Raw genomic sequence first — 26,558 nt, forward strand, 5'->3', positions numbered from 1 at the left:
CTGGGATACCAGCGGGGAGCGGGCAATGCCTTACCGGGTCGCCGTGCGGTAAGCTCCGGAGCGCTGTGGCCGCCGACACACAACATCGTGGAGCTGGGGCTGCGGGCGTCCGGCCGCGGGCTGCGCTGGATTTGGAGCGCCGCGCAGCCAGGGGTAGAGTTGCCGGGGTCGGAGCTACAATCGGCGCGGCCCGCAGCCGGACGCCCGCAGCCCCAGCTCCGCGATGTTGGGAGTCGGCGGCCACAGCGCTCCGGAGCTTACTGCACGGCGAGCCGGTAAGGCATTGCCTGCACCCCGCCTCTCCGACCAGGTAGGGGACTAAGAATTAAAGTTTCCCCCTTCCCTTCACATAAAAGCCCTCCAAACTAACTGACTAACATTTAAGCAATGATTTACAGATGTTTAAGTGTCTCCCCGGTCTCCGGGGAGGAGGCAGCCGCTACAGTAGTACAGACCTGGGTTGACCGTGGGTCGTTTCGGGTCAAGTTTGGCGCCAAACGCGAGCTTTGGTGTGCAGACGACATCCTGGGAAAAAGGTCCGGTTTTCGGAGCTTTTCGGTTTCCGGAACTCCGGATAAAAGGTTGTGCACCTGTATTCGTAAGGCAGTGTATATGATATTAAAAAACGGACAGAAAAACATCAGTTATACAAACTTTTCCGAAAGGGGTTAGCCAGAGGCCCGTCAAAGAGTCAATGGCACAGCCCTCTCATTTCCAAAAATCGCGTTGGGCGCTAAGAGGTGTCTCTCTGTATTAACTTTACATCACTCACGTCTTGGCAAGGCCGTACTGTTTACTAGAATCTTTGGTTCTGTGGGGACTAATGTGCAGAATTTGGTGCTTTGGCAGAGGCAAGGGTCGACAGTAGTATCCTGTCTCAATGATACTCTGGCTCTGCATTGTTTAGCTCTCTCACTGCTGGATTCATTAGTGCTCTTCCTTCCTCCTCTGCATCAGCCCTTTCTCCTCTTTTTTCTCATCTTTTTATGTCTCCGCGTCGCTATTTGTTCCCCATTCCCCCCTGAATTTGTTCCTTATCCCCCCTTCTTCCATAAACAGTATCGCCATGCCAGACAAGGTGTCCCCGGGGTTATTTCGTTTTAGCGCCCTTTCCCCCCCCTTTTTTTTTAACCAATTGTCGCTTAAATTGCAACAATCAGACCTTTTTTTTGGCCTTTTCCTGTTGTTTTATAATGCCAATTACATTCTGCCTATAACACATCCCAATTCTTAGGTATACCATCCTTTTTAATCTTTTCTGCCTTTTTAACAGTTTCTAAATTCCATAGTCTTTGTTACTTTTAGGATTCAAATAACACGTGTTGGACGGGCGTTCCCCCGTCATTTTAATCCAAATTATTCCCCATAGCCGCGAGTCTCTTCTCAGCCCGGCTACTTCTCAACCTAGCCGCGAGTTTCTCTCTGCCCGGCAACCTCTCAACCCAGCCGCGAGTTTCTCTCTGCCCGGCAACCTCTCAACCCAGCCGCGAGTTTCTCTCTGCCTGGCTACTTCTCAATCTAGCCACCAGTTTCTCTCAGCCCAGCTACTTCTCAATCAAACCTCGAGTTTCTCTCTGCCCGGCTACTTCTCAATCTAGCCGCGAGTTTCTCTCTGCCTGGCTACTTCTCAATCTAGCCACCAGTTTCTCTCAGCCCGGCTACTTCTCAATCTAGCTGTGAGTTTCTCTCTGCCCGGCTACTTCTACTTTCCCAGTAGTAAAACACCTTACCGACTACTTTCCTAATTAAATACATTAATTTATGACAAACCTTTTTAGTTTGCTCTAACCAATCGCCGACTACTCTCTTTGTAGCAAAATACATAACTTACGACAAATCTTTTTAGTTTGCTCTATCCAATTGCCGACTATTCTCTTGATAGCAAAATACATACACAATTGGTCTTACCATTGTCTGTATTAAGGACCTCGACAGGGAACCAGATCAACCTCTGTCGAAGGACAACAGATGTTACCGGGAGTTTCTACGGATGTCGGTCTCAAAGGGTCCGATTAGAGCTCAGTTTTCTCCATGTCCGATCCCGGTCACTTTGCAGCCTCTTGCACATTCATCTGTTGACGGTCCCAGCGAGGTCCTGCCGACTATACGTCAATGATAAGGTTCACTACTGAATAAGTAGACAACTCACAAAAACGTTAGTTAGACCAATTCAAGCTTTACTGATCATCGGCCGGGAAGTGGCGGGGATGCAACAGTCAAGTAAGCAACACAAACACTTGACTTCCCCCGTGCCACCACTTCAGTGAACAAAGAATTGCATGATGTTTTATACTGTGTGTTATTTAGTCACATTCCAAAGATGTTAGTCATGTTCAGAGATACAGTCAATACACATTACCACAGGATGCGTCTGAGCTTGTCTCTTGTCAATTAGTAGACACATTTCAAAGGCATCTTATCAGTTGGTACTTTCAAGACATCTCTAAGGCATCGGTCATTGTCTCAATATACATAACTGAGACAAGTCTGCGCTTCTCTCTCTCATCAATTGGTATACACATTTCAAAGGCATCGGTCATTGTCTCAATACACAGCAACCTGAGGCAAGCCCGGGCTTGTCTACCTATCTTATCAATCCACTGGAAAAGGCCTGATGAGACGAAATATAAGCTATAACCTAGTCCAGGATTCCATTATATATCTTTTATATATTTAAAAGCATTTAACCGTTTCACTTTATAGGTTTAACAGAATTATTTTGATAGTGAACTCTATTCCAGAAAAGCTCAACATTGTTCCAGAGAACAGAGAAGAGAAATAAACATTTTTTTATAGGTGGATTGCTGGAGGGAGAGTATGGTCGGACTCCAACTATTTTGCAATATGAATGATTTGGATAAGGGAACTGATTTTAATAACTCCAGGTTTGTAAACAGTGCAAAGCTGGAGAGAATGTAAGCTGTGAGGAATATCTAAAATGGCTCAAATGTGACGTAGACAAGCTGTGTGTGGGCAAAGCACGTCAATTTAACATGGGTGAATGTAAGTTTATCCACTTAGGTTCTAAAAGCAGAAGGATTGCATTGTGATGGATTCTGAAAAAGGATGAATTGGATGTCCTTGTACATTGAGAGTCAAGGGGCAGGAGTGTTTTATTGTCATCCATTGCATTCAGAAAGTATTCAGGCCCCTTCACTTTTTCCACATTTTGTTACGTTACAGCCTTATTCTAAAATTGATTAAATTCATTTTTTTAATCATCAATCTATACACAATACCCCCCAATTAAAAAAGCGAAAAAGGTGTTTAGAAAATTTTGCAAAGTAATTTAAAAGAAACAACCGAAATATCACATTTACATAAGTATTCAGAGCCTTTGCTATGACATTCAAAATTGAGCTTCGGTGGATCCTGTTTCCATTGATTATCCTTGAGATGTTTCTACAACTTGATTGGAGTCCACCAGTGGTAAATTAAATCGATTGTACATGATTTGGAAAAGCACACACCTGGTTTATATAACGTCCTGCAGTTGACAGTGCATGTCAGAGCAAAAACCAAGCCATGTAAACAAAGGAATTGTCCGTAGACCTCCGAGACAGGATTGTGTCGAGACACAGATCTGGGGAAGGATATAAAACAATTTCTGCAGCATTGCAGGTCCCGAAGAGCACAATGACCTCCGTCATTCTTAAATTTGAAAAAATAACTTTGAAACCACCAGGACTCTTTATAGAGCTGGCCGCGCGGCCAAAATGAGCAATCAGGGGAGAAGGGCCTTGGTCAGGGAGCTCCAGAGTTCCTCTGTGGAGATGGGAGAAACTCCCATAAGGACAACTATATCTGCAGCACTCCACCAATCAAGCCTTTATGGTAGAGTGGCCTGACGGAAGCCACTTCTCAGAAAAAGGCAAATGACAGCCCGCTTGGAGTTTGCCAAATGGCACCTAAACAAGATTCTCTGGTTTGATGTAACCATGATTGAACTCTTTAGCCTGAATGCCAAGTGTCACGTCTGTAGGAAACCAGGCACCGCTCATCACCTGGCCAATACCATACTTACGGTGAAGCATGGTGGTGGCAGCATCATGTGGTGGGGATGTTTTTCAGCGGCAGGAATTGGGAGACTAGTCAGGATTGATGGAAAGATGAACGGAGCAAAGTACAGAGAGATCCTTGATGAAAACCTGCTCCAGAGCATTCAGGATTGGGGAAGAGGTTTACCTTTCAACAGGACAAGGACCCTAAGCACACAGCCAAGACAACGCAGGAGTGGCTTTGTGACAAGTATGTGAATGTCCTTCAGTGGCCCACCCAGAGCCCGGACTTGAGCCCAATCGAATATCCCTGGAGGGACCTCAAAATAGCTGTGCATCGATGCTCCCCATCCAACCTGACTGAGCTTGATAGGATCTGCGGAGAAGAATGGGAGAAATTATCCAAATACAAGTGTGCCAAGCTTGTAGCGTCATACCCAAGTAGACTTGAGGCTGTAATCACTGCCAAAGGTGCCTCAACAATGTACTGAGTAAAGGGTCTTGAATACTTATGTAAATGTGATATTTCAGTTATTTCTTTTTAATTACTTTGCAAAAATTTCTAAACACCCGTTTTCGCTTTTTTATTATGAGGTATTGTGTGTAGATTGATGATAAAAAAAAATAATCCATTTTAGAATAAGGCTGTAACCTAACAAAATGTGTAAAAAGTGAAGGGGTCTGAATACTTCCTGAATGCACTGTATGTCCTGACCCCTATACCTTCTTCCCGATGGCAGGACTGAAATGACAGCGTGGCTAGGGTGGTGTCGGTCCTTGATGATGCTGGCTGCCTTTCCGAGGTGGTGCCTCACGTGAGGCATGTGAGCTCGTCTGGGAGTGATACATATTTGTAGCACGAGCTGCCCCCTGGTTTTGCTTTGTAGGAAGTGACAAGGCCAACAGTCAATAAAAGCAAATGTTCAAGTCAGTCAGCAAGTCAGAAGGCAAATCGTATGTTGGCCTTCACTGTCAAAGGATCTGAGTACCTGAGCAAAGATGCCTTATCACAGCTGTACAGGGAAGGCCTATCTAGATTTTTTATCTACAGTTTTTTTTTTTTAACTCATCTAAATTTTGATTTCCCTATCTGAGGATGATCTTGCCATGGAGGAAGTGTAAAGAAGGTGACCGAGAATGATTCCTGAAATATGAGGATAGAATGCTTGGGTTAGGCATATATTCACTGAAGTTTAGAAGAATGAGGAGATCTGTAGAAACCTACATTCTAATAGCTCTAGGTTGATGAGATGTAAGGAAGTTGTTCCTAGAAGCAGTTTACAGCCTTGGGAGATCAGGTTGTATAATTCAGGATAAATGTCTTCACCTTTTGGGTGGTTCACGTGGAGTTCTCGAGCACAGAAGGCTGTAGAGGCCAAATCATAAAATATCTCCAAGTTATATTTTACCCAGAATGCCAGTCTAACTAATCCCACCTGCCCGTACACAATCTGTACCCCTCAATTCCCAGCCTGGTCATGTGTTTCTCTAATGCATATATATTTTTGTCTAGACTGTCCCAATGGAACAGAAGCCACATCTACCACAACAATCTTTGAGCAACACATTACATTTCCTAATCTTGTACATGATCCATATCCCTCCATTTCCTACATATCCATCTGCTTAGCTAAAAGTCTCTTAAACACACATATATATATATGTCTCCACTTCCACCTCCGCATCCAACATCCACTGTGTATGAAGTTGCCAATTGGATGTGACCTTGGTAATGAACCCACTGTTCTCTTGAACCAGCCACTCCCATCCAGGAACTCTTTAGTCAAATGAAGTTGACCAAGTATGGGGAATAATTTGGCTCCAGTCTGCCTCTGCCAGGGATAATGTGTCACTTTTGGTTATGGAGGTCTTTTATCTGAATGCAAACTGAACAAGTCAAAGTGGCAGTATTAAGATGGAGGATGAATTCATGAACTGAATACAAGATGGTTTTCTAGATAAATATGTTGAGGAACTAACTGGCAAAAGGCTTGTTTTTGACCTTGTGCAGTGAGAAAGTGGCAATCGATGATTTGTCAGAAACGGGCCTTCAGGGCATTGCATTTATAATTTAGAGTTTTACATTGAAATTGAAAGTGAAGTAGTTTGATACAAAATGATTGTCTTAAATCTAAATGAAACAAACGATGTGTGAGGAGAGAGTTGACTGCGACTAGTTGGGAAAATATATCGAAAGTATGACTGTAAAAATATGGCTATTGAAATAATGGGAGATTAATTTAATGGGAGATCCCATAGAATACAAAGAGCACACCTTAATAAACAAAAAGAGTTGGGGGGTCTAGCGCTCCCTAATTTTATGTATTATAATTGGGCAGTAAATATTAAAAATATGATTCACCTGCTGGACAATTCTGCCCAGCAGGTGGACTGGATTGTAATGGAAAGAGAGGACTGCTCTCCGTGTAATATAGGAGCGACTCTCCTCTTACCAATACATCTGAATAACAAAAATTATAATAAAAATCCAATTATACATAGCACAATTAGAACATGGAAACAAATAAAACAGAATCTAAAATTAAGAAACCTATCTCTTTTAATACTGTGAGATACAAATTCAATCACAAACTCTTCAGAGACAAGGTCAAGAAACAAGTTTTCCTTTATTACATTTCTGCGCAGAAAAGGGTGTCTCTCCTCTATCATCCTCTAGAGACACACAAAAATGGAGATTGTATCTATCTTTTATACCTTTCTTCACTATGGGCACTACCTCATGTCTCCCCATCGAGCTTCGTCCAATCATAACATAAAGCCCACATTCCCACGAGAACGTCCAGAAACGTCTCGGAACATCTCCTGACGTCAAAGGCTTCTGCTGGAGTTTTTATCTGTTACTTCTTTATCTAGAAGTTCCCTCTGTCCTGTATATTGTTACTTTCTTCTACCAGCAGTCTGGCTTCTGCTGACACCTTATTTCTTTCTAAGTTATATTTTTCAGAGTTCTAGTATAAATCAACCATCCCTATTAATCCTTCTCTCACAATCCACCATTTTACTTTTTGGTACGCAACTCTTGATTTATACTATATCTTCCTTTTCTAGTGCTAGCAGCAGATTCTTCGCCTCCCTATCCTCCTCTCGCTAGTCATACTGTGTTCTGAAGGCCATCATGACGGTGCTGTTCTTTGTCAGGGCTGTCTCTATCAATCGCTGAGCCAGACCCCGTGCGCAGGGAATGATACAACATCCGAATAGGCACAAAGTCAATGGTTCCTTCCCTTCACGCACAGTCCATGGGCTGATATTGTCCGGTGGGGCCTCCATAGGACCCTTAAATCAGCTTGCGTGTGTCCACCCTTTTTCTTTTGTTTGTACTGGTGTCTTGGTGATTAATAACACAAGGTAGGATCCAGTCCACCTAGGTTGCAGCTTTTCTTCCTTCCATGATTTTACAAGATCCCAGTTCTCTGCTTTCACAGAATGGATTGGCAAGTCAAGATCGGGGACTCTGTGCCAGCAGCCCCTTGGTTTTTTAATTCTGTAATAGAACGAGATACTGCCAGTAAATAGTTCCTTAAGAAAACATCACTACCCTCTATGGTGGGTATTCCTTCTCTCTTTCCCCAAATATCTAACTCGTTCAACCTTTCTCTTATAATTATGCCTACCAAAATTATACACCATACTCCACAATTGACCTCACCAATACCTTGTACAATTTAACATTACAACCCAACTTCTATAAACAATGCTCTGATTTCAACTTCATTCCTCAATTCACAATCATTTACCATGTACGTCTAATTTGAATTGTCCTGCCAAGATGTATCACACTTATCAACATTAAATCCATCTGTCATGTTTCAACCCACTCTTCCAAATGACCTAAATCTCTCTGTACACTTTTAAAATCTACTTCATTATTCACAACACCACCTATCTTGGTATCATCTACATACTTCTTAATCTATCTTACCACACCAACATCCATATTATTGATTCACATGACAAACAACAGTGGACCCAGCACACATCCCCGAGGTACCCCTCTAGTCATTGACCTCCAACCTGACAAACATCCATCCACCATTACTCTCCCTCATTTCCCATACAGCCACTTTTTAATCCATCTTGCTATTCATTACTAACCTCTTCTTAACCAACCTTATTTCCTTATTGAACCTTGTCAAAGGCCTTACTGAAGTTCACCACTTTAACCTCGTCAATTTCCCTAATAACCTCTTTTTAAGGAAAAAAGATCAAGATTAGTCAAATATCACAATCACAAATCCATGCTAATTCTTCCTAATCCTACCCTATTTATCCAAATCCCTATAATATTGCCTTTAGTATCCTTTCCATTATTCCCCACCACTGATGTCAAACAACGTTCTTGTTAAAACTCTACACTTCTTTGTCCTCTTGTTCACTTACCTCAGGGCTATTATCTATTCGTACCTGCAGGACAGCCCTCATGTAATTATTGTAATTGTACTAGGTATCTCAACCTTCTAAACGAACATCGGTCAGGTGATTTAGAAAACTCATACATACACCTTGTCTTCAGGTTTAAAGGGTCCTTCCTCCTGGTCCATCTCCGACAGCTTTTACTTTACCTGTTCATAAATAGACTTGTATATCATTATTAACTGTTTCATATACTTTTTTTTTTTAAATTCGATCTGTAACTGTTCCAAACTCGGTCCACTGCAGGGACTTCTCCATTGTGCCACCCATGGCTGGTTAGTTTGCATGCAACATTTCTTCAGTGCCAATGGAAGAGCATTACACAAATGTTCCATTTATTCTTTTCATCAAATGAAAACAATCCGTTGTCAAAGCTGATTTCTGTAGGTTTACCAAACCTCTTAATTACCTTATTCATCATAAACGACACTCTAGTGTTTATACCTAAATTGATTCAGACTTACCCTGGACATCTCTTCCAGATGCTGTTTCAGCTGCTTTGTCTGCATTTTAATTTAACTTCTTTGACATGTACTTTTACCGTTTCACCATACAATTTCAACATATTTTCCGACCTAGTCTGAACTATATCCTGCCTTTCCCAATGTCATCATCTGCTGTCTTATATTCTGAAGTATTTCTCTCTCTCTCTCTCTTTACTTGTGGAACAAACCAACAAATTGTCCACATCAGCAAATACTTTCTAAGGGTATACCATATAACCATATAACCATTACAGCACGGAAACAGGCCATCTCGACCCTTCTAGTCCGTGCCGAACACGTATTCTCCCCTAGTCCCATATACCTGCGCTGAGACCATAACCCTCCATTCCTTTTCCGTCCATATAACTATCCAATTTATTTTTAAATGATAAAATCTAACCTGCCTCCACCACCTTCACTGGAAGCTCATACCACACAGCTACCACTCTCTGAGTAAAGAAGTTCCCCCTCAACTTTCAACTCTGCCTTTTCCATCTAATTAAAAAAAACTACCTCATCCTAGCCTTTCTTGACATCCTTCCTTAAATCCCTTCCTCTCTCTTGGGGACCCCAGTCCTGTTAGGGCTTATCATCTCCAGATTAATTTCACTCCTGATAGGACTTTTCGAGGAAAAGTTCCCCAAGACATGTATTATTGGCATGTAATTCTCTGGCCCCGCTTGTTTCCTTCATAGGACTCACTTGTGTCAGTTCATCACTTATTTCAGTCTTTTCAACCAGGGGCTTTGTTCATTGACATTGACCGCAGAGACCAACTGTTTACTGATTCTGCTTGACTTTAAGAAGAATGCCTTCCACCACAATAGTTCATAATATAATGTTCATCAACTGGTTGCCGTCTACTTCTTGTTCATTTTCAACTCTCCACCTTTTCATTCCCCTTTATTCCTTGGGGTTCACCTTAAGTGGGTAACATTTGCTGAGGGGCCTGCATACCCTCGTTCATGACGGCATCCAACCAGAAGATGGCGCCGTGGCCGGTATGTTTGTGAGCGGCGGCCATGTTTGTAGTCTATTGCCGGTCATTGTAACAATTTACATAGTGATTCCCACCACTTCACCAATGGTGCCTTCAAATCTTCCATGGCCAACAATCGTCCCACGTTCTCCTCCTCCAAAGCCCTAATCCATTTTTTTAATTTTTTAATTTTTTTAATTTTAGCCCTCTCAGTTCATGGGTGCTCCAAGGGATAATCTGTCGTCTCTTACTTCTGTTTCTCTGTCTCTCTCTCTCTCTCTTTCTGTCTGTGTCTGTGTCTCTCTCTCTCTCTCTCTCTCTGTCTCTCTCTCTCTCTCTCTCTCTCAACGCTGAATAGATTCAGGACTGGACATGGCCCCTGCTTGGCCAGCCTTCACAAATGGGGCAGCAGCCCAACCCCACGTGTGCTTGTGGCACTCCCTTACAACACATAATTGAAGCATGCCTTCAACAAAGACTCAAAGGAGGACGTGTCACCCTTCACACAGCAGATCAAGAGGCAACTGCTTGGCTAAAGGACTTTGCATTCGCTAAATAAATAAAATCTCTCTCTCTCTATGTCTGGCTGTCTCTGTGTCTGTCTCTCTCTCTCTCTCTCTGTCTGTGTTTCTCAACTTGTATGTCTACCATAAAACAACATAAAAGCTGGTCATGTTTCATCAATTAACTTATTTCCAGTTAACTTTACTGACAAGAAATCTAAAAGAACATCAAGAAACGATTTTTACAACTTCTCCTTTTCAGGTTACCAGGATACAACGAGTTAATTTTTGCAGCTTGTTCGCAATCCCCTATGGCCCAAACACAGTGGGAATTCCCACCTCTGCCACGGGGCATCTGTGTTCAATTTTACAACTTGCTCATTTCAACTATTTGTTCCAAACCGGTTTTAAAACAAATCACTTTGTTTCATTCTTACTTCAAATAGATTATTCAATTTATATTTTCTCCCTGCCTGCACTGTTGTCCCCGGCCTTTGCCGTCTTCTATCACATCCCCCTTTCACGGCCTCTGCCGTCTTCTTATCTGCTACTTTCGGGAGTAACTCCCTTATCATCCTGTCTCAGGAATTTTCCTGTCTCTCAGGAATTGATCTAACTGTTCTCGTCAGACCTAATGAATCTTCAAGGAGGCAAACTCCCTTCCCTCTCAGGGTCCTCTCCTAGGTACCTCCCTCAGGGGTCTAATTTCTACCGAACTTCTTATCTTCCCCTTCTGCCCTTTGACTCCCCGTCCTGTTGGCTGGGTGATGTTCGTCCACCCCGGCCCCTGTCTTCTCTTTCCCTTGGGTATTTTGGCCCCCTCCAGCTCTGCATTTTCCGTGGGTACTTCCTGCTCATATGCAGCTCTGCATTTTCCCCAACTAACTATAACTTCTCCAACCCCAGGGTATTTCCTGCCCTCCAGGGTCCAGCATTTTCCCCAACGGACTATTGGGCAGAATGCGGGGATTTGGCCCACAGCCTTTTCCCCTCCCTTCTGGGTTTGCCTTGCAGCCCCCTGAATCCTTCAGGGCGTTAACCACAAGGTCTTTACAATCGCCCAGGAAGTACTTTATTAGTCATTGTTCCTACCTGGGTCTGTGCACAGAAATTGCTCGATTGACTTTTCGCGATTTCCAACCACTCCCACACTATCACTTGTTTCTCGTGTCTCTCTGTGTGGTCCTGGATACTACTGCTCAAACAGCTGGCGGCAAGCAAGGAGTCTGAGACTGCTGAACTCAGCAGGGTGCACCTTCCCTTCGTCCGTCTACTCCCGTCAGCTGGCTGGAGTAATTGATCCCGGAACCGAGCCCCCATTTGTGAGATACAAATTCAATCACAAACTCTTCAGAGACAAGGTCAAGAAACAAGTTTTCCTTTATTACATTTCTGCGCAGTAAAGGGTGTCTCTCCTCTATCATCCTCTAGAGACACACAAAAATGGAGATTGTATCTATCTTTTATACCTTTCTTCACTATGGTCACTACCTCATGTCTCCCCATCGAGCTTCGTCCAATCATAACATAAAGCCCACATTCCCACGAGAACGTCCAGAAACGTCTCGGAACATCTCCTGACGTCAAAGGCTTCTGCTGGAGTTTTTATCTGTTACTTCTTTATCTAGAAGTTCCCTCTGTCCTGTATATTGTTACTTTCTTCTACCAGCAGTCTGGCTTCTGCTGACACCTTATTTCTTTCTAAGTTATATTTTTCAGAGTTCTAGTATAAATCAACCATCCCTATTAACCCTTCTCTCACAATACCAATAGTTAATAATCCATCATTTAAACCATCAATTATAGACAAATCATTTATACAATGGGAAAGAATGGGAATCAAAACGCTCGAAGATCTGTATGAATTGGGAAAATTACTACTGAAATATAATTTGAAAAATAATCAATATTTTAAATATCTTCAAATTCGCGATTATCTGAAAAAATATACAAAAGACTATCATAATATGCCTACCGATTTACTGGATGAAGCAATGAAGACAAAGGCGGAATCAGCTAATCTAATATCGTACCTATATAACATCATCTTAAACATAGAAATACCCACAACTGATGGAATTAGAAGAGACTGGGAACAAGAATTAGCTATAAAATTTCAAAAGAGAGCTGGGATAATCACTTATTACAGGTGCATAAATGTTCGATCAACGTACGACATACTCTCATCCAATTCAAAACATTACATAGACTATATTATTCAAAAACTAAAATAAATAAACTCTTCCCTAATGTCTCACCCATCTGTGATAAATGTCTGTGTCAAGAAGCTACCATAGCGCATTCTTTTGTTTTCTGTACAAAAATCCAAAAAGTCTGGTATGAAATATTTGATATCTTTACAAAATTAATCAAAATAAAACTGGTACCAAAACCAGAATGGATCATTTTTGGAATATCGGAAGGTAACCCTGAACTAAATGTGTTTCAGAAGAATTTATTCAATTACGGGCTAATAATGGGAAAAAAGCTCATACTTAAATTCTGGAAAAATGCGCCCACACCAACATTAAAAATGTGGATATCAAATATGTTTGAAACACTACATCTGGAAGAGATGAGACTCCTCTTAGCAGGCAAAGCAGACCAATTCCAAAAGACGTGGTCTACGTTTTTGGAGCTATTACAAGCATGAGGTGCAATAGTAATCTTTAAAAATAAATAAATAAATAAATAAATAAATAAATAAATGAACGGTGCCAGGATCTGGGGGTACCAGGGGGTAAAACAACAAAAACAGACTTGGTTGGTAGTCCCCTTTCTGCGGGGTTTAATGTTATAATAGAGCGATTGTTTCTTTTTCCTTATTTTCTAGGGTCTTTTCTAACTGCTTTTCTAAGGGGCTTTCTTTTCTCAACACTCTCTTGCACCTTCATGACTCTTGCGCATTTTCCTTACTTCCTTTACTTCTATCTTTTTCTTAAAGCTCAAAAAATGAAGCGGTACAAAAAAATGTATTAAGACACATGTGTTGTGTATTATTGTAATTTACCGTACTTCGAATAAATAAATAAATAAATAAATAAATAAATAGATAAATAAATAAATAAAAAAAGAGAAATGATGGGAGATGATCCACTTTGGTCACAAAACAGAAAATCAATGTATTTATTAAATGGTGAAAGATTGGATAATGTTTATGTTCAAGCTGGTAAACGTGCAGAGAAGATTTACGAGGATGTCACAGCCTGAGATATAGGGAGAGGTTGAGTAGGCTGGGTCTCTATTCCTTGGAGCGCAGGAGGATGAGGGGTGATCTTATAGAGGTGTACAAAATCATGAGAGAAATAGATTGGCTAGACACATAGAATCTCTTGCCCAGAGTAGAGGAATTGAGAACCAGAGGACATAGGTTTAAGGTGAAGGGGGAACGACTTAGTAGGAACCTGAGGGGCAACTCTTTCACACAAAGGATGATGGGTATATAGAATTAGCTGCTGGAGGAGGTAGTTGAGGCAGGTGCTATCACAATGTTTAAGAAACATTTAGACAGGTATGAGAGGTTTTGAGGGATATGGGCCAAATGCAGGCAGGTGGGACTCATGCAGATGGGACATGTTGGCTGGTGTGGACAAGTTGGGCTGATAGACCTGTTTCCACGCTGTAAGACTCTATGCAGAACCTGGCGGACTGGTGCGCACGTAACAACTTGTCACTAAACACCTCCAAGACCAAGGAGCTGATTATTGACTTCAGGAGGTCCCATAATGGAGAATACGCCCCAATCTCCATTTACGGGGAAAGTGTGGAGAGAGTGCCCAGCTTTAAGTTTCTGGGCACTCACATTTCAGAGGACCTCACATGGTCCACCAACACCGCTGCGCTGGTCAAGAAGGCACAGCAACGACTGTTCTTCCTGAGGACATTAAAAAAGACTGGTCTGCCCCAACAGCTGCTGACAACGTTCTACCGCTGCACCACAGAGAGCATATTAACATATGGCATCTCTGTGTGGTATCTCAGCTGCACGGAGGCGGAGAGGAGAGCTCTTCAGCGCGTCGTCCACAGAGCTCAGAGGATTATTGGGACACAGCTACCAGCCTTGGAGGGCATCTACCACACACGATGCCTCAGGAAGGCCGTCAGCATCCATAAAGACTCCTCACACCCTTGTAACGGACTGTTCGAACTACTTCCCTCCGGCAGACGTTACAAGGCCTTCTATGCCCGAACCTCCAGACTCAGAAACAGCTTTATTCCCAGAGCTATAGCGGCTCTGAACCGGCCCTGCTGAGTGCCCCCCATCCCCCCTGGACTGTCTCCCTCGGATGGTCACGTCACACATCTTATTTATTTATTTTACTTTTCTTTTACATCGGTTGAAAGCTGCATACTAAATCTCGTTGCACTGATGTGCAATGACAATAAAAGATATTATTATTATTATTATTATTATTATTATTATTATTATTATTATTATTATTATTATTATTATTATTATTATTATTATTATTATTATTATGACCGATATACACATTCATCAAGAGATTAGGAAGAAAAATGGAAAATTAGTCTTTAATATAAGAGAATTTGGTGATGGCCATGTTGAAAATGTGCAGGGCTTTGTATAATGACTACACCTGGGACATAATAGTACAGGCTTGGTCTCATTGCCTCAAAATGGATATACTTGTCATAAAATTATTTTCTTGCTAAACTTTTTTTTGCCAAATATCCCTTTCCATCCACAAATATTTCCCTGCTGGCTCTTGCAATCTGTTCATTTTGTGGCAGCACCCCCCTCCCTCCCTCGGATGCCGCTCTGATCCCTCCCAATCACCGGCAGCCAGGCCAGGAAAGGTCAGTCCTCAGCATCATTAGTTACAACTGGGTCCAATTAGCTGTCATCGGATTGGCTTACTTAAACCTTGTCAGACTACTCCTTATAAAAACCAGGCATTCCAGCCAGAGGGAAGAAAGAAGAGCCAAAGGGAGAGAAAGTGGGGCGCCTCCCTGCTAGCTGTGCTCCCCTGTCGTATGTATGAGGAAGACTGAGGCACTTGGACAAAACTGAGACCATCAGCGCCACCATGTGGTCAAGAATGGGCTGCTGGGAAGAAGCCTTAGATAGCCAGTGCCTCTACTGAGGCTAAGACTGAGTGGTTGGGGAAAGCCAAGGCCTCTTCCTTACCACAGACAATGAGATACTGCGCCCACGCACAGAGGCAAAGACTGAGCCATCAGGATTATTCAGAAACCTCCAGCACCACCTCTTCAGACTAGGTTCTACCTTTTTATTTCTTTTATTCACTCTGTGGCTCTCTTCAATTGCTTTAATAACTTAACTCGGAGGTATCCCTTTGAGATTCCATAAAAATCTATGTATTGCCTTGACTACATTTGCCTTCTTGACCAGTAATTTTGATGTTCTCATAAAGTTGACTCCTTCTTGTGGATTACTTCACAAATCCTGCAGCTGAAGGGCATGTTTCAGTGCTCTATCTCTAAATTCTGGAAAAAAAATGAAAGTGTCCGCTACCAGCTTGCCCTGCTGCACACCACTGTCTTCCAACAATATAGATCTATGTAAGACCCTGGATAATGTGCACAATTCCCATACCTCAGAAGTTGCTTATTGGCTACAGTATATCCAATTCACCATTGGCTTCAGTGCACCAGGACAAACCTTAGCTGCTGAGGAAAATAAAATTTCAATTTAAAGATTACAAACTTGTATAAAGCAAATGTTGACTGAGCAGCAGAGATTCCTTTCCTACTTATATGCTTGTGGAATTTGGAGTACTTGTAGCTATTTCAAGATATTGGAAAGAGATCTTCTACAATGCTATCACCACGGGATCCTCCAAATCCAGTGGCAGGATCAGTGAACGAGTATCTCCAGCTTTGATGTCTTAATGCATCCAGTCACCTCGATTAGACAAATCATGTAATTTGCATGCCTGATACCAGACTTCTGAAACAGATTTTTATGGGCGCTGTAATGGGAGAGATTACCAAGCTGACAGAGGAAAAGCTCCAAGGATAGACTCAAAATCTTCATGTAAATGATACAATATTCCCACTGGCTCCTTGGAAGTCTTGAGCCGTGATGACTCGGAGTGGAGAAGGAGCATTTGGTTTGGTCTTGCGAGCCTTTAGCCCTTGCATTGGTAGCACACAGCAGCCAAGTGAAAATTGGGTAAGGAGTGCATGACCTTGTCCTGGTAATGAAGGCAATTGCGTTCATTGGTGGGGACATTGAGTATAAGAGTCAGGAAATCTTAATACAGCTTTCTAGGACTTTAGTAGGCCACATTTGGTGCCATTCCGGTCGCCCCTTTACAGGAAGGATATGTAATGTGCAGGCAGATGAGATTAGTTTATCTTGACATCTTGTTTGGCACAGTCATTGTGGGCTGAACGACCTGTTCCCGTGCTGTACTGTTCTATGCTCCATGACCTTCCAAACTACCCATTTGCCTGTTCTAGCAAGCATCTCCTGCCACATCTGTGTCAGTCCCATGTTTTCCTTAGCAGTCACCTAAGAATCCAGAGAACTAGAGTGGAAACTAGTCATCCTGAATACTGCATGAGAAGAAGACACATTGACCTTCCCTTCAGACTTCAATAGCTTCAATGACGCTGCCTTGCCCTCTTCCCTGTTTCAGCACACTTCTATTTTAAAGTGGCAATTTCCACTGTGAAAAGAAAGGCAACATTTTCATGTCTAAATACAAAGTTAGTTAAGGATCTACAGAAAGTTCCAGACAGCCCCTTACAGCGCCAGAGACCCGGGTTCGATCCTGACTACAGGTGCTGTCTGTACGGAGTTTGTACGTTCTCCCCGTGACCTGTGTGGGTTTTCTCTGAAATCTCTGGTTTCCTTCCACACTCCAAAGACGTACAGATTTGTAGGTTAATTGGCTTGGTATAAATGTAAAATTGTCCCTAGTGTGTGTAGGACAGTGTTAATTTGCGGGATCGCTGGTCCGTGCAGACTCAGTGGGCTGACGGGCCTATTTCCGTGCTGTATCTCTAAACTAAAGTTAATGTTTTCAAATAATTACTAACTATTCTGTGCTTTGGTCACAAGAAGATTATATGCCAGAAATTGTAAAAATTCCAATTTTTTATTACATTTATTGTACTTTGTATTAAAACAATAATATGACAACACATATAAATCACAAAGAATTAAAAGACTAAGGAAAGATTTTTCATGCCATTTTGCAGAGGTAATTTTTCTGTTAACTTTGAATAGTTTCAAAGTCCCTTCTGCTATCAAATCGTTTCCTATGAAAACATAGTGAAAGGAGACATTCCCTCTTAATAAATATGCTTATATGAAAGATAAACTCTGAAGATGTGTCTTTTTTTTCTCTCTCTTCCCCGCTCCCTGTCTCCCCTGTCTTCCCCTCAGATATACAAAGCTTGGCTATGCAGGTAACACAGAACCACAGTTCATCATTCCTTCTTGTGAGTACTATGAATAACCTTTTAAAAATATTTTCAGTTGGATTTTGCAGTTTTATCCCAGTTTAATGACATGAAACATTTTTTTTCATCTAGGGGGGAAGTATGAACATTTATAAATGTTACCTGAAATGCTTGTGGTAGTTGTATATGTTATATTAGTTGAGTTTTTGACTTCACGTTCATAATGTGTTTGGTGCCTTTCTGTGACCATCGCTGACCTCTTTTAATTCCTATCATTTAGTTTTAGCTTAGTTTAGTTTACGGATACAGCATGGATACAGGCCCTTCAGTCCGCGCCACCAGTGATCCCTGCAAACGAACACTATCCTGCACACATTAGGGACAATTTATAGAGGAGGAATGAGTGACATTTCGGGTCGAGCCCGGGTCTCGATCCGAAACGCCACCCATTCTTTCTCTCCAAAGATGCTGCCTGTCCCGCTGATTTACTCCAGCATTTTGTGTCTATCTTCGGTTTAAACCAGCATCAGCAGTTTCTTCCTACACACAGGGACAATTTATAATTTTACCCAGCTAAATCACATGGAGCTCCCAGAGAAAACCCACGCAGGTCACGGGGAGAATGTGCAAACTCCGTATTAATAGCACCTATAGTCAGGATCAAACCCGGGTCTCTAGGGTTGTAAGGAAGCAACTCTATTGCTGCACCACCGTGCCATCCTATCATCTTTAACTTTAAATATGAGTTTGCATTAGTAATATCTTTCAGAGAATTCCATGATGGTATGGCACAACATTGTACTGTGGTTCCCAGAAAATTGCCATAAAATAAAAGGGAGTTAGAATTTGCAGGTCCCAGCTTTTGACTCCGTTGGTATTCCACTGCAATGGGAATGTTGATTAAGTTACTGTATGCAGAAAGAAGCACATTTGTTCTCCTACCTTAACCAATGCTGCTCAGAAACAGGTAATAATAATCTGCTCGCCATATTCTTTGATCATTCTGATAGTCAGTAGATGCCATGGACCATTGATCCCTCTGTCAATTTGAAACTTTGAATCCCAGGAATTAAGAAAATCTGGAATAAAAAGTTTGCATTAGTAAAGCTGATCATGATGCTACTGGATTGTCATTAAAAACTCCTCAGGTTCACTAATCTGCTTTTTGAGAAGGAAGCTTGAACTATAAAATTAAGTCACATCTTGCATATTTTCTTATGACATAGAAGGAGGCCATTTTCTCCGTCAAGTCATTGCTGGTTGTAAGAACATTCCCAGCAGTCCTATTCACACATTTAATTTCCCGTACCTAGTTTCTGTCATGTGCCTATTAACTTGACTCCAATTTTCCTGCAATCTGTTTACACTAGTATATAGTGGTCAATTAGCCTACTAACAAAACGTTCATATTCTGTATGGTTACAGGGCTCTTTTATGTGCCAAATCAAATGTTGGAAAAGTGTAATACAGGCTGCAGTTTTGACGAGAGCTATTTAATATATCATTCAAGATAAATTCACCCCCAAAGATTTGTAAAGAACAAAGGTTCTGACTTTGGCAATATTTTCTATGTTTCCTCAATATTTTCTTGTAAATATTTTGCCGCCGCTCCTCCCTTCCATCCTTCACCCACCTCCACCCTCTATGATATATAACTATCTCGTATACTCAATGTGCAGTATGGATTGACCAAATCAAATTTCTCTTTCGTCGTTTCTCCCCCCGCCTTCTAGATAGAGATTACTTTTTAAACTTCACCAATGCTTTCCTTCCATTAAATGCTGCTAATGGTGCAACAGTTGTCTGATTATGATTTGTCCCAGAATAACCAAATACTACATGGTGTACAACAATTAATAATCCATCAATAATTTTAATTAGTTTGCATTTAGAGATATATGGAAACAAGTCCGCACTGACCAACGATTACCCATATACTGGTTCTATCCTACACACTAGGGACAATTTTACAAAAAGCCAATTAACCTACAAACCTGCACGTCTCTGGAATGTGGGAGGAAACCGAAGCACTCGGTGAAAATCCACCTGGTCACAGGGAGAACGTACAAACAATGTACAGACAACATCAGTAGTTAGCATCGAGCAAGGGTCTCTGACGCTGGAAGCAGCACTGTGTCCCTGTGCCACCCATATGAATATTAAGTCCCTGGCCTCAATGGTGGGATTTGAACTCGCATCTAAACCAGCGATCCGGCAACTTAACCACTGCACCATCGTTCTCAACCAATAAATTAGTTCGCTTCAAGAGAGCTATAATCAGAGTTTTAAATATGGGCTTGAAGTTTCCTTCATTTGGAGTTTCTCAACAGGATTTAATTTATTTGGTCTTTCCGTGAATATGTTCTTAAAATAATGTCCTTTTTTTTTAAACACAATGTCTGGACCATTCCAGGAAATCATTATTTGGCAAACGATGAGATCTTTACATACCAGATTCACAATTATTGCTGTTCTTAAATTTCAATCATTTACTAAGAAAGTAAAATAAGCCTACTTTTTGAATCTTGGGTCACTTGCTGCAATATCTGTTATTTTATCAGATAGTTTAAGAGTACCTGACAAATCATCTGATAGTTATAATCTGATTTCCAAGAGCATGGTATCGATTTCTTTGCTTGGAATGATGCCATTGGGAAAGAGTATTTTTGGCAGCAGGTTGGCACAGTTTGCGGCATCAATACCTGAAATCAAGCGCATAAATTTCCATCAGGACTTTGGAACATACACTCCCTACACACTAGGGACAGTTAGCATGCACCATGTACCTGTAGCCAGAGGAAATACATATGATGTTACAGTGGTGCAGGTTGAGAAGAGCTATTTGGCTGAAGGCTGCCAAGGTACTGAAGGAGAATAAATTTGGTCCCTTTCAAGTGTGTCAGTTTGGATACAAATGAAGGGATCTAGGAGGATAAACATATATTCCATTACATCGTGTGATATAATGGAATATTTTTAACTTGTAATAACAGACAGAGTAAATTGGAAGTTTTCTATTGGAAGCCAAATGTGGCATTGACAGTACTGAATCCTTGGTGGAGTGACAACTGATCCCACAAATTCATATGACATTACCGCAGTTACTGATTGGTGAGGACACATTCCTTACATAGTTTGGCCCCACGAAGAGCATTTCCACAGAGTACACTTCTCATCTTTGCTCCCGAAGTCCAAGCAATATAGGCGAAAGTTATTCCACTTTTACCTCTGTAAACAAGTCATATAAAATTTTCTTGCACCTAGTACCCTCAGCAGCGTGCTTGTTATGGTTCTTGGTTAAGCAACTCCTTCATTATTTTTTAAATACTTCGGGCCTACAACACACTTAGATATTTGGACCCTCCATTTCCAGTCTCTTCATTGCTCCTAAGAAGAGCCCCAACCCGAAATGTCATGTTCTCCAGGGATGCTGCCTGACCAGCTGAGTTGCTCCATATCTTTGTGTCTTTTCCTTCAATGCTCCACTCCTCGTTGTTTATCTTTCAGCTGTTTGGGCCCTAAGATCTGGAACTCCACCTGTAATTTCCTTTGTGCCCCTCCCTCTTGTTTCTCTTTTAAGATAAATCTTTGAAATCCTTTTCTGTTCAGCAAGCTTTGCAACTTCTAATGTTGCTCTAATATTTATCTGTGTGGCATGGTGGCAAATTTTGACTAAAACCCGTGAAATTGTTTGAGAGATTTAGCTGCATTCAAGGTGCTTTTATATATACAAGCTGTTATCTTCAGCAGAAAGTTAACAGAACCATCAATAGATTTGTCTTCATCACATTCAGCATCTTGTGGTTATGCTTTGTCACTAGAATTATTTACAATTATCCAGAAATGATGAATGTAAGATGATAACCAGCTTCTCTGCACAAATAATATTTGTGTACTGCCCTCTTTACCTACTCCATCTTCATCATGATCACATGTGTGAGAAATCCGTGAGATTTCATTTGTCACAAATATTATGGCTATCCACACCTTTCCCATTCCAACAAATCTCTCATAATTCCCTGACCCGAAACGTCACCTATCCAGATTTGCCAAGAATGCTGTCCTACCTGCTGAATTACTCCAGCACTATGCGTCTTTAGATCCCATCATTTGTTTAGTTTAGTTTAGCTGTACAGCATGGAAACAGGCCCTTCGGCACACTGAGTCCATGCCGACCATTGATAATTTAAATTCTATGTTATCCCAATTTGTCATCCACTCCCTACACACTAGGGACAGTTTACAGAGGACAATTAATCTATAAATCCACATGCCTTTGAGATGTGGGATGAATTTGGAGCAACTGGAGAAAATCCACACAGTCCCAGGGAGAATGTGCAAACTCCACACAGACAGTACCCGAGGCCAGGGTCGAACCTAGGTGTCTGGCGCTGTGTGAGGCAACAGCTCTATCAGCTGCGCCACTGTGCCACCCTAATGTTCCCTACCAACCTGGAGCTGAAATCTTAGAGTTCTGTGGCTTCTGCCTTGTATTATTAATCTTTTGATTCCTTTCTGATTGCAATTTTGACTGACTTGTTTCCATTTAAGAGCAAAATGTAATCAGCTGGTGTGTTACATTCTTCAGCTTTTTGATCAGCTTTGATTTAAAATCCGCCATCACTAGATTTTTGAGGAAAACCCCCCCCACATTTTTTAGACCATTATCCTTGCAAAAAATGTGCCTCATCTTCAATCTCTCTTTTACTAGTCAAAATGCTTACACATTGTGGTTGCCAAACTCATGGCAATATATGTGCAAAAATCTTTGAGGGTGGCAGGGCACATTTATTAATATGCTTTTTAAATTAATATGTTTATTATTAATATTAATGTTTATTAATATGTTTATTAATAAAGCATAAGGGCCCCATGGATTTTTAGAGAGGCGATGAGTACAAATACATGGAAGTGCGTTGAATCTTTATAAAAAACAGGAATGAAACTCCATTTGGGGCAATGTGTTCAGCTTTGGTCTCCACATTTATCAAAATGTTAGGATATTGGATAAGCTGCAAATATCTGCTCAACTCATATTGGGAATGTGTGATTGCAGTTGTGTGCAGTGACTTGAGAAATTGTGGTTGCTCTTCATGGAAAAACTTTGATGAAGGTATACAAAATCTTGAGTAATTTTGGCAGAGCGAACATTGAGGAACTATTTGAAGTGACAGAGGATTGCACATTTGAGGCAGTAGGTGAAAGGTTTAGAGACAACTTAAGATTTTATTTTACAAATCACATAGCCATGATCTAGAATGCTGTGTCTAATGGATCATGGAAGTGGATTTATTGCTGTAAAAATTCCCCCCTCCCACACCCTAGTCCTCCTACCAGTTCTACTGGTCGCATCCTTGTTTCCCTCTTGTTAACAATGGGACATAATGGGTTCCACTATTCCTGACGTCATCTGTTGTTGGCCCTGGTTTGTTTTGGCCTTTTCTCGCCTCCAGTTTATTCCCCCACCTCTACTTTCAGCCTGAACAAGGGTTCCGACCCAAAATGTCACCTATTAATTTTCTCCAGAGATGCTGCCTGACCCGCTGAGTTACTCCAACACTTTGTGTCTATCTAAGGAAAGTTATGGAGACACAGTCAGGAAGTGAGGCAAATTGGATGGGTTAGTGCCCCCGATGGGCTGAATAGCATTTATCTGCTAATATCATGCTATGCATTCAGTTTGGGGTTTTTTTCACTTTATGTGGGTGTTTAGCTACATTTAAAATTTATTACACAGATTTTACCCTTGGAATTTTCATTTTTCTTCGTCTATTTCTTGAAAAACTAATTTGGCAAATTTTGACATGGGATTTATTGTTATTGATGGGGTCCAGTTAAGTGGCTTTTACGCCCCCAGTTCCTATTTGTGAAAACTCTTCCTTCAGTGGATTTGCATTTTATTCCCCTGAACTGAACAAACAAGATAAAATGTATCCAGCACTCATGTACATTAGTTGCCATAGTTACCTCGAACCGTTAGATTTTTAAGAGGATGTCAAATTGCAATAACAGTGATACTGTAACACTATTTAAATGGATATAATTGATTGCATGCAGGTTCATATTGACCCTCTGCGTGTTGTATCTCACCAGGCATAGCTATCAAAGAATCAGCCAAGGTAGGTGACTATGCGCAACGAAGACTGTTGCGGGGAATGGAAGATCTAGACTTTTATATAGGAGATGATGCTGTAGATAAACCTACGTATGCCACAAAGGTAATTCAAATATTTTGTTTACCTTGCTGCCGTTACATTGCAGGATACAAGTTAAATATCTTGCTTTTGTTTTTAAAAGTTGTAAGCCAAAAGATTACTAATGTCCGACACAAATCAGAGGCAGAAAATCCTTTGTGTGCAAATTTTCTTTTTTCCGTGGCTTAAATGAAACTCTCAGTGTTGGGAAGGAAGTATGACAAACAGTGGTCTGTTTAATTCCAATAAGAGAATAAAGGGCTCATTGATGCCTCCTACCACTTGTATTTCAAGATCTACTACTGAAAATTATTTTGAAGAAAGATTTGTGACCTAAAATATTGACAGGCCATTTTCTTCCCCTGATGCTTCCTGACTCACTGAGTTGCTCCAGCAGTTTGTTTTTTCCTCCAGATTCCAGGATCTGTAGTCTCTTGTGTCTCCAGGTTGCAAACAAATCCTGATACAGGAATTTGATGAACGGGAAGGTTCTAAGTAAACAAAGGTGCTCTTCTGCCTCAGTAGGTTCTTCTCTACAAGCCCACTGAATCTCTTAATGTTTTGCCCTTTGCCGTGTTATCATTCTCACAACAGTATGACTCAAAAGTATGACTCATAGACTTTTCAGGACTGCGTCTGGTTGGGCCACAGGCTCTATTGTGAGGCTCTGCTTCTGAAAACCCAAAGTGTCCTTTTGATTCCTTGCCTCTGTCAAAGGCCTTTAAACCATTTGTAAATGCTTCTCATGGAGACATTTAAAAGTTGTTCAATAAACTTATATCATTAAAATAACTAATCATTAATGGCCGAAAGCAAATGTAATCTGGCCCAATAAAAGTTAACCAATGTGCATGTAGGTGGTTCCCATCGGTTCAACCGATGTGTGAAGCAGGTCTTTTGAAGAACTGGTAGATGGTTTTGAGGAAGTGGCAGAAACAAATCTAGAAACAAGGAACTGTGGATGCTGGTTCACACAAAAGGACACAAGTGCTAGATTCACTCAACAGGTCAAGCAGCATCTCTGGAGAACACGGAGAGGTGACGTTTTGACCCGATACATCACTTATCCATGTTCTCCAGGTAAACAAGCATTTATGCTTGTTTAAAAAGTACTCTTTCTCGTTTTCTCTGGCTGCAGTTTCTAATGTTTGTTTCTCTCTTGAATGAGAGATGGAGTCAAAGCCTTATCTTTATTAAGTAGAATTGACCAAGGATATTGCTTGTTATGATGGCAGTTGGTGGTGGCTCTCAAACAATTCCAAATTTCTTGGCATATTCAGTGCATACATGTGCTCTATTCCAAACTACGCTGTAAGCCTGTGCATTATCTTATAAAGAGCCATAGCGACTTAATGGCACTAGAAACAGGCCCTTCTGCCCACCATATCCATGCCAACCATCAAACATCCATCTATAATTATTCCATTTACCAGTACTTGGTTCATAGCTGCTATGCCTTGGTAATTCAAGTGCTTACCTTGATACTTCTCTCTGATAAATTCATTTTATTCAGTAATTAGCAAATTTATTGGACTGCAACATCTGCACAACATTTACTGGACTCCGATCACTCGCGAGTGTGAGGTAAAAACTAGGTTAACTATTCATCCTTTTAGAATCCAAAATGCGGCAGCAAAGGCTTTACAATCTCAGAAATCCCAATATAATGGGACGTCTGTCTTCCCTACATTGGGATGTCTTTTTTAAACAGAAATATAACACAGAAAAGCATGTTTTTGTCTGCATTTTCTTTAGGCCTCTATATTCTTTAGGATCTCTATCCTTTAAAACTATTTTCCAACAAAGTACACAGGCCTTCCACTTGATTTTAGAGAGGTTTATTTGTCATTTACAAATGTATTCTGTACATTTATTATGATATCCTTATATTTTGCTACAGTCTTCCTCCCCTACAATTTTAGCTATACAGGGTATGTTCTTCCTTTGTCCTGAAATGTTGATTTACACAGTTTTGAAGTCCATTTTCGAACATTAAATCCAATTTTGTGCAGATCTCACTTCTTAAACCCTTTCTGAACATTGCTGACATAGTCTAAATTTCCTTCTGTTACCTCTGAATTTCATATTTGCTATCCTGAAATCCATAAACATATTAAAGACAAAAAATTCTATTAATTCCAAAACCTGTTATTTTAATACTTTTAAGTCCATGTAATTGTTTGGTGCAAGGATTACTATGGGTGTCAGTGGTTATTGGGAGAGGGAGGAGAATGGGGTAAAGAGGGAAAGATAGATCAGCCATGTTTGAATGGCGGAGTAGACATGATGGGCTGAATGGCCTAATTCTGCTTCTATCACTTATGAACTTATGAAGGACTGGAACATTGATTAAACAAGTCTACCTCTGATTATCAAAACCGTAATTTATTAATCAAGTATGTTTTGCAACATACGAGGAATTTGGTTTGCCATGCAGTCATATCGAATAAGAGACAAGACACACATCTAAATAAAAAATAGACATAAACATCCACCACAGCAGCTCGTATCTCATGTGACTTCAGGAATCTCACCTTACTTCATTGGCATGGGAAACGAAGAAGCTCTCC

The 26,558-nt window shown here is 41.1% G+C and overlaps 1 protein-coding gene across 3 annotated transcripts in view; it reads left to right on the forward strand.

The window, feature by feature from the left end:
* The window catches only part of actr3b (actin related protein 3B), a 107,307-nt gene that overhangs the window by 18,112 nt on the left and 62,637 nt on the right, over positions 1-26,558 (forward strand). The window contains exons 2-3 of one of the 3 annotated variants that reach the window (XM_033044193.1): positions 17,778-17,833; positions 23,888-24,012. The exons of 1 other annotated variant lie outside the window; for it this stretch is intronic. In XM_033044193.1, the coding sequence (XP_032900084.1) occupies positions 17,778-17,833; positions 23,888-24,012 (181 nt within the window). The remainder of the gene's footprint in view (positions 1-17,777; positions 17,834-23,887; positions 24,013-26,558) is intronic. One more of the 3 variants, XM_033044200.1, reaches the window with a different exon arrangement.

Source organism: Amblyraja radiata, chromosome 2 (assembly GCF_010909765.2).
Source record: "Amblyraja radiata isolate CabotCenter1 chromosome 2, sAmbRad1.1.pri, whole genome shotgun sequence".
Classification (NCBI taxonomy): Eukaryota; Metazoa; Chordata; class Chondrichthyes; order Rajiformes; family Rajidae; genus Amblyraja; species Amblyraja radiata.